Source organism: Varroa jacobsoni, unplaced genomic scaffold, assembly GCF_002532875.2.
Source record: "Varroa jacobsoni isolate VJ856 unplaced genomic scaffold, vjacob_1.0 scaffold_964, whole genome shotgun sequence".
NCBI lineage: Eukaryota > Metazoa > Arthropoda > Arachnida > Mesostigmata > Varroidae > Varroa > Varroa jacobsoni.
The window spans coordinates 138550-145537 of record NW_019213866.1 but is presented as its reverse complement, the minus strand read 5'-3'; the positions used below and the strand labels follow the sequence as shown (position 1 = coordinate 145537).

Genomic DNA, 6988 nt, shown 5'->3' with positions numbered 1-6988 from the left:
TGCAGAGTTCGAAAATAAGAATACTGATAATAAAAATTTTGAAGCTGACCGGTTCATGGTCCAAATAACTGTGTTGAGACGTTGTGTATAAACGAGAGTATGCAAACTAAAGTCTTTTTTGTCTAAAGCTAACCCGAGTCCATTGATAATGCACTCCATGATTAAGGACAACATTTTTTTCCCGGCATTTTGTATGAATCATGCATGAACGATTATTTAGATATATATTTGTATGCCCCTTTTCCGTTCCACTGTACCCAATATTGCTTTTGTACAATTTTTTTTTTTTTTTTTTATATATATCAAAGGATAGACTTACTGTGTGATTTAACAGGACGTTGCCTCTTGGTACATATATGTATATTTTACGTAGACAATTTACTGGGGTCATTGGATTTCTTATTTTAGTTTAACGCACTATCGTGCTCTAATACAATGGCACTTGCAGATTACGTTTTTTGCCATGTACAAATTGGCGAAATGAGATAGATATCCGCTTGATGTACATGAGAATTGCCTGCAGAGCATTTATTCTCTGTACAAAACAGCGTTAGCTTATACCGCTACACAAAAAAGCTTTCGTGTTATTTTGGGAAGCCTCGATCGATCTGGGATCGATTTGGTAAGTTGGAGGATCGACCTACAAAAGAAATCGGTGTTAAATGCGTTCATAAATTGTTTTAATAAAACAACAAATACCCACTGTTTCTTAATATTGTAGCAATGTCCTGAGGACCCGTCATGCTCAGTCAATTAGGACTTTGAAAGAGCCGGACATAGTAGTCAAGCCTAAGGTTTGCGTTTTTTATACATGAACGTTACGCGCGACTGCATGCTACAGTTAAACGAAGACCAGTCTTAATTAGAATAAAATATCTGCGAACCTTCTATTGTAATGTACATAGAACAAGACGATGGATTGGTTGTTTATTGTTATTATTTCCTATAGTTGGATTAGAATTATACGAGGCGAGGAACGCGACCAGGACGAGTCTCTACCGGCAAGGCGTGATTACTTCGCCAGCTGTTCCTTAGCTGTCATTCGCGTAACTAAACAATACCATGTTAATAACACCCAATCGCGTTTTTCCACTTTTACGTCTACATCAACCATCATCATTATCAGATTGTTCCTCGAAGGAGATATATTGGCAAGCCATATTTCCCTGGTAGCAACAGCAGGGAAATAAAAATAATGGTAAGTGCTTATTGATTTTCGAGCTAGAATATAAAAGGACACGGCCATGTTAAGTTCCACAATTTCACTCTTTAGTAGCCTCAATAAGTGATTAAGGGAGAATCACAATTATAAGTTACCTGGAATATAGGTCGAAATTGAACCGATATTTGCTGATGATATTCGTAAACACATGCCAATAAATCACCTGGCCAGGCGAGAATATAGTCTACATTTGAGAAGGAAACACACTTACAAAACTGTTTACCTACAGATAACTAATTTTCTTTGAACTGTGTATTTTATGTATCTGACTTAATGCCTAGAACTTGTTATCAGCTCAAACTCTGGTAATTTTCTCTGTAAATACTTTTAAAGTGTTCGCTTTTTTTCTTTCATAAGATTTTTTTTTTTTAATAAATCTTATATACTATTACCACCTTCATGTCTGGAAATAAGATAAGTTGAGCCAGATATCAACAAAAAAAAACAGTAAGTTTCTTTACGATTTTATCATACAGGTCATTAGAGAGTTAACTTTTTCTGGTTTATAATATGTCAATGTATACGATCGTTAGTCTATCAAATGAGGCCACCTAGAAATTTCACACATGGTCGAAATATATGATCCAAATAGCTACTTAATTCAAATAGCTTTTTATGTAAAGGCTGCTGCCCTCTGTTTTCGAATGATAGCACGCGTAGCGATTGTGTCGGAAAGACAGTCACTGGGGCTAGTGCTTGATTACCCCACGCCTACTTGCGATCATTGCTAGAACCCCGTTGGGCATGCTCCCAATGCACTTCCGCAACCACCTACGTCTCGCCCCGGACCGGAAAAATGTTGACCTCCTCTCCTATGCTTGATACGCTCTCACATATGACTGATCACATTTTCCATTGGATTAAGTAATAAAAGCCTAAAACACACGTTGCTAGATGACATAGTGACTTGTTGTACACGAACACATTGTTCCCATCTGGGCCCCATTTTCGTACCTGGAGCAGCGTTTTTCCTCTGATTTAGCTGCATTGCATCTATTCACAATTGCGCTAACGAAATGTAGATGTAAGTTACGGCCCACATCATTCTAACGAGTTCACATCTAGTCACGAAAGCGCAAAAATTATTAACATTCACGTCGTTCTTGTCAAATAAATGAGACTGAAAAATCATCTATGGTTTTCCATAAACGGAGAAAAAACAAGATCGGATAGTTGGACGGTGCGCAAGCAATAGTTCCAATGTTGTGGCGACGAGTAACTGTATCGTACTTCTTAGTAAGTAGCTTTCCTTCCACAATTAGATGCGTTCCTAGCGGCCATGTTGTTACATGTGCTATCGCCAGAAAGCCGACGGAGCGGCTTTTATATAGAAAAAAACTGCGTGCCCATATGGGGTCCGAGCGCGGAGACTAAACACAAATGTGCTAAATATCTAGCTGACCTCATTTGACTGGACTGTTTATGTGCCAAGGACAATAGAATAACTAAGCTGTTAAGTAAAGTAAGTTTTTAGCCGCTACTTGCACTAATGACACAATGACAGGAAAAAGCTTTGCAGGTTCCGAAGTTGCTAGTGAGTAAAAATTTGCAAATAGCGAGCTTAACACGCATATTTTTTTAGATTATTTTTTATTATGAGGAAAAAACTTACTAGGCAGCAAGTATGGATGAAAGTAGTATTTGTTATCGCTATTTGGCGAGCATTCAACCAACATAGTGTTAACAGCTCAGCTCAGCTCAGCTCAACAAGGATTGACAAAAGTTGGCTGTTGTAGTTGTAGCCGCCCTCTCTGGGCTGCCATCAGTTACCCTAAGGGATAGTTCACGAGGAGAGTGTTTAAGGCTATGGCTGTAGGCCCTTGTGATCGAACCTAGCAGCCCATTGTGGCACACTTGTATACGGACGATGTCACCGCAGGCTGCCATGTTCAAAGGTGAAGGTGGAATAAGCCGGCGCTTTTGGCCGAATAAAACCTTTCCCAATGAGCGTTTAGGTTTGGTGTACGAAGTGTCCAGATTGGCCTAGCACTCATTGTTTTAAAAGCGGGCGATAAATGATTTAGCGTTCAATCAAGCTAGCTCGATGCTACATCGGATAGGCCAGTCTCTGTCCAGGATCAACAAAGAGAAAAGAAAGACAGGCTAAACTACACACGAGTAACGTCTTAGTAACTGTATTGTTGCACAGTAAAGTTTCAAAGCACCCGAAGGACCCAGACGGCTCATGTGGAGCCGTTTCATTAAGGCCGTCTGGAAAATCGCATCAGACGCAAACGCTTTACGGACTTTCACGTGACATCAAGTGGGAAACTGCGACAGCTGCTAACGAAAAATACGTTGGCTTCAAGAAAACATAGGTACGGTCATGGTGACCGCCTGAGTGGACATGTTTATGCCGTAATGTGCCGAAACCTTCAGTACTCTCTTTGTTCAGGGCAACAATTGTCAATGGTTAGGTAACGTTAGCTTCCTACTTGTAATAATTACTGTAAAACTGGATTGAATCGTAGCAAGGTGATCTCATGACGAGACATCGGTCGATCGACGTTGTTTATAAACACGGCAGAACCTGGCCTTTTATAGAACAACGGTTCGTATATCTATATATATTAGTATACAGAGTAGTGCGAAAGTCTCGAAATAACTCCGCGCGTTCCGTGTTACGGGCGCGGTTGGAGCGTCTAAAATCATGTTACACCTATTAAAGCAGCACCCTAATGTTATGCCTATAATTTGAAGAAGACTATATTAAAATACTAAAGCGTTCGTATATGTTTGAAATGCGACGAACGATGCATGGACGTATAGAAAAGAATGGTAGTAATGTTGCGCGATAAATAGCAACGTTAGCGGTCTGGGATGACGGTATATCGGGATTTGACGCGACGTTTATTTTTCCTAAATATTTGAAGTGGAACGCTGATTACGGCGACATTTAACAACAATCGTACAGGATACAGACGACTTTTCGTTGACGAAAGTAGAACTGAGGTAATTGATTAAAGAGTTCAAAGAGACTGGTTCATTTGCGGATAATAAGGTCGAGAGGACTATAAACAGTACAAAATAGTGTGCATACCGACCTTAAAATCAATGCTCGGAATGCTTGGCCTATTGGCGACTACCCTGCGACGCGTTCTGAAGATGCGGAGGATAACGTGAATCATATAGCATCGTAAATGATCCATGGCCTGAATAAAATCGTTTTATCTGTAAACGATAGACTGACGCAGTTAAAATTGTGCCTAGTCGCTATCGTACCTTTGTTTTAGCTCAAAGTTGTTTGCTAAATGAAATTGCGAGGCTGGACGCATTACATGCCCAATGACAGTAAGCTGCACGCACAAGCTTTCTACCGCGCTCACTGGGTCCGCAGGCCAGTTAGCAGTCGGCCTGGAAGGACCAAAACTGTTCGGCCATCGAGGTGGACAGAACAAGTTTATGAACTGCTACTTGATTGTGTATGAAAATTAAGCGCTGGTCAGTCATACGTTCATAAAGTGCATTACCCTAATACGCTTGTATCCATTTCTTATTACATAATATATAATTTACGTATCTACATCGTGTACGGTAACAGACTTTGTAAGGTGAAGTATGCTTTGTAAAGTTTAAAACGTTCCTGTTGTGGTGTTTATGTTAAAATGTAATATTTCATTGATTTTTATTTGGTCTCCTATGGCTGATTGTTCTATTTGTTATCGTTTTTTTTTTTAGCCGAGAAGCTTTTCTCTCTCTGGACGCTGCTGTGACGGCCAGCGCAATTCATTCATTCAGGCAGAAAGAGTAGAAAGGTGGGCGCGCTTTTTAGCTACTCGAATGAAGGTGGCGGCTGCTCTCCTGCGCCGTTCGTTTATTTACTACTGAATTAAGTTCCTTGTTTTTTTTTAATTCTAAATATGAACTTTTAGAAGGTTCGCTTCGTTACGAAATACTACGTGCAGCTTAGAAAGTTACGAGATCTTGAGCCAACTTAATTTCCTTAGGCTTGTGCCAGTTTATCAACGATGATGAATTCGTCAGCCGTGTCCAAAGGTGGCCGCAAGTTAATAACTGGAAACTCAAATGATTTAACTTCATCTGACGAAACCTCTTTGTTAAATATGAACTTATCAAACATATCGATTATCTCAGGTGCGTGTATGAATTCAACTATTTATGGCGGTCGGTCGACCCTGGCAAACGCTAAACGTGCAAAACGCACTGAACAGAAATCGCTTGACGTACTTGAGGTACGCTGATAAATGTTCTAATTATTGTGGCATTCGAAAATAATACATCAAAAATACAATTTAACAAATGCAAAAAAAAAGCAATTTTTTCATTTTACTAACTAACAATTTCAAATACGATTTTTTACTTAGCCAAAGAAATAGAAGTAGTGAATTCCAGAACACACCCCACGATAGTCAAAGTGTCTCACTATGGAACACATAGAGACAAACTATATCACCAACGCATCTACAAGGAATCAAAACAAGGAGCGATCTTAATGTTTCAATGTGAGTTCCGTTAATTTTTTCCTTTCTGCTGCACTCTACAACACAGATCTTAAAGAAGAACTACGGAATTGTTCTGCCGAAGCCCTGCGAAGAACGAATCATAAAAGCTTCTCTTCTCCACGAGAGTAAAATACAGGGTACTCTTGGCATATTAGAAGAACTCCCAACTCGTTCGCGGGGTAAGTATCGCAAACATACTTGCACTTTAAACGGGTCTAACCTATTGTATTAGACCGGGAAAAAAATTACTCTTCGTTCAGATGAGAATCTGTGCGATATAGAGACTAGATGTATTATATGTGAGATGCACCAAAAAGTATTCTAAATACGAATTCGGTTATAATAATTTATATACGATGAATTATAGATGGTGTTTTCTAATGCCGCTGCTCCTCCTAAATCGTAGCTTAACCATCATGGGCCGCTGTTTATACGGAATCTATAGTGGTCTCATATATATATATATATATATAGAGGCTTCTATACGGATATTTCCATATGATGAAGTTCAAGACGAATCATCAAATTGTACAATTATATACTGTTCGTCCAAGTGGGTTTATCTAAATTCGTTCGTCTAAATAAATATAGATCAGCTGAGATATTATTACGTTTATTAAACGGTTGTCATTCTATTTCTGTTGTTGACATTAGCAGGGGGTGACGTCACCTCATTAATTATGGACAGCGATATGGTCGACCAATTGCACCACCTCACGAGGTACCGGCGTGAATTTTTGCCCCTCGATGGCATATCGGACATTCATAATCGCGTCTCTCAGTGGACCGAAGCTGAACTTGAACGAGGCTCGGAGCTAATGGGCAGCATACAAAAGAAAGCTGCTAGCATTATAGAAATTCTGCGATTGATTGGCGATTTTGGTGTATCTCTAGATCTAATTAGACAAGGTGACAACGATATGTAAAGTACTTTCATATTTAGAAAGATCGATGTCATATCTTGCACATGCTGAAAAACAACCAAAACAAATATTCAACTAATAACCTGAAAGAACTAGTTCGATGACTTTCCCTGACGTATTCGAGCTCGGTATAAAAACAGACCGAAATAAAACATCGATTGCTGCATCAATAGATTGATTTTAATTTCTAATAGCTTTACGGACGAGCTCTTTCAGAGTATATCTAGGTACTGAATCAAACTATTTTTCCAGTTACTAAATTTAAGGAAGAAAAAAGCGGAATAGATTCATGAAAGGTTTTGTCACTAGCCATTATTAAGCAAGCAAGTGTCCCCACTGAAAGCTGCTGGCTTCTTCTGGCGGTAAAATGTTTTTTAATG

At 39.2% G+C, this 6988-nt stretch overlaps 1 protein-coding gene across 2 annotated transcripts; it reads left to right on the top strand.

The window, feature by feature from the left end:
• Positions 1 to 4980: 4980 nt before the first annotated feature.
• On the top strand, positions 4981 to 6778 carry LOC111265376 (uncharacterized). 2 transcript variants are annotated; one of them, XM_022841975.2, is made up of 3 exons: positions 4981 to 5415; positions 5732 to 5864; positions 6343 to 6778. In XM_022841975.2, exons 1-3 carry the CDS (start codon positions 5191 to 5193, stop codon positions 6609 to 6611), a joined length of 627 nt encoding a protein of 208 aa, XP_022697710.1. In that variant the 5' UTR covers positions 4981 to 5190; the 3' UTR covers positions 6612 to 6778. The 2 variants fall into 2 exon arrangements, with proteins under 2 accessions (XP_022697710.1, XP_022697709.1); XM_022841974.2 differs by having other exon boundaries at positions 6340 to 6778.
• The last annotated feature ends 210 nt before the right edge of the window (positions 6779 to 6988 follow it).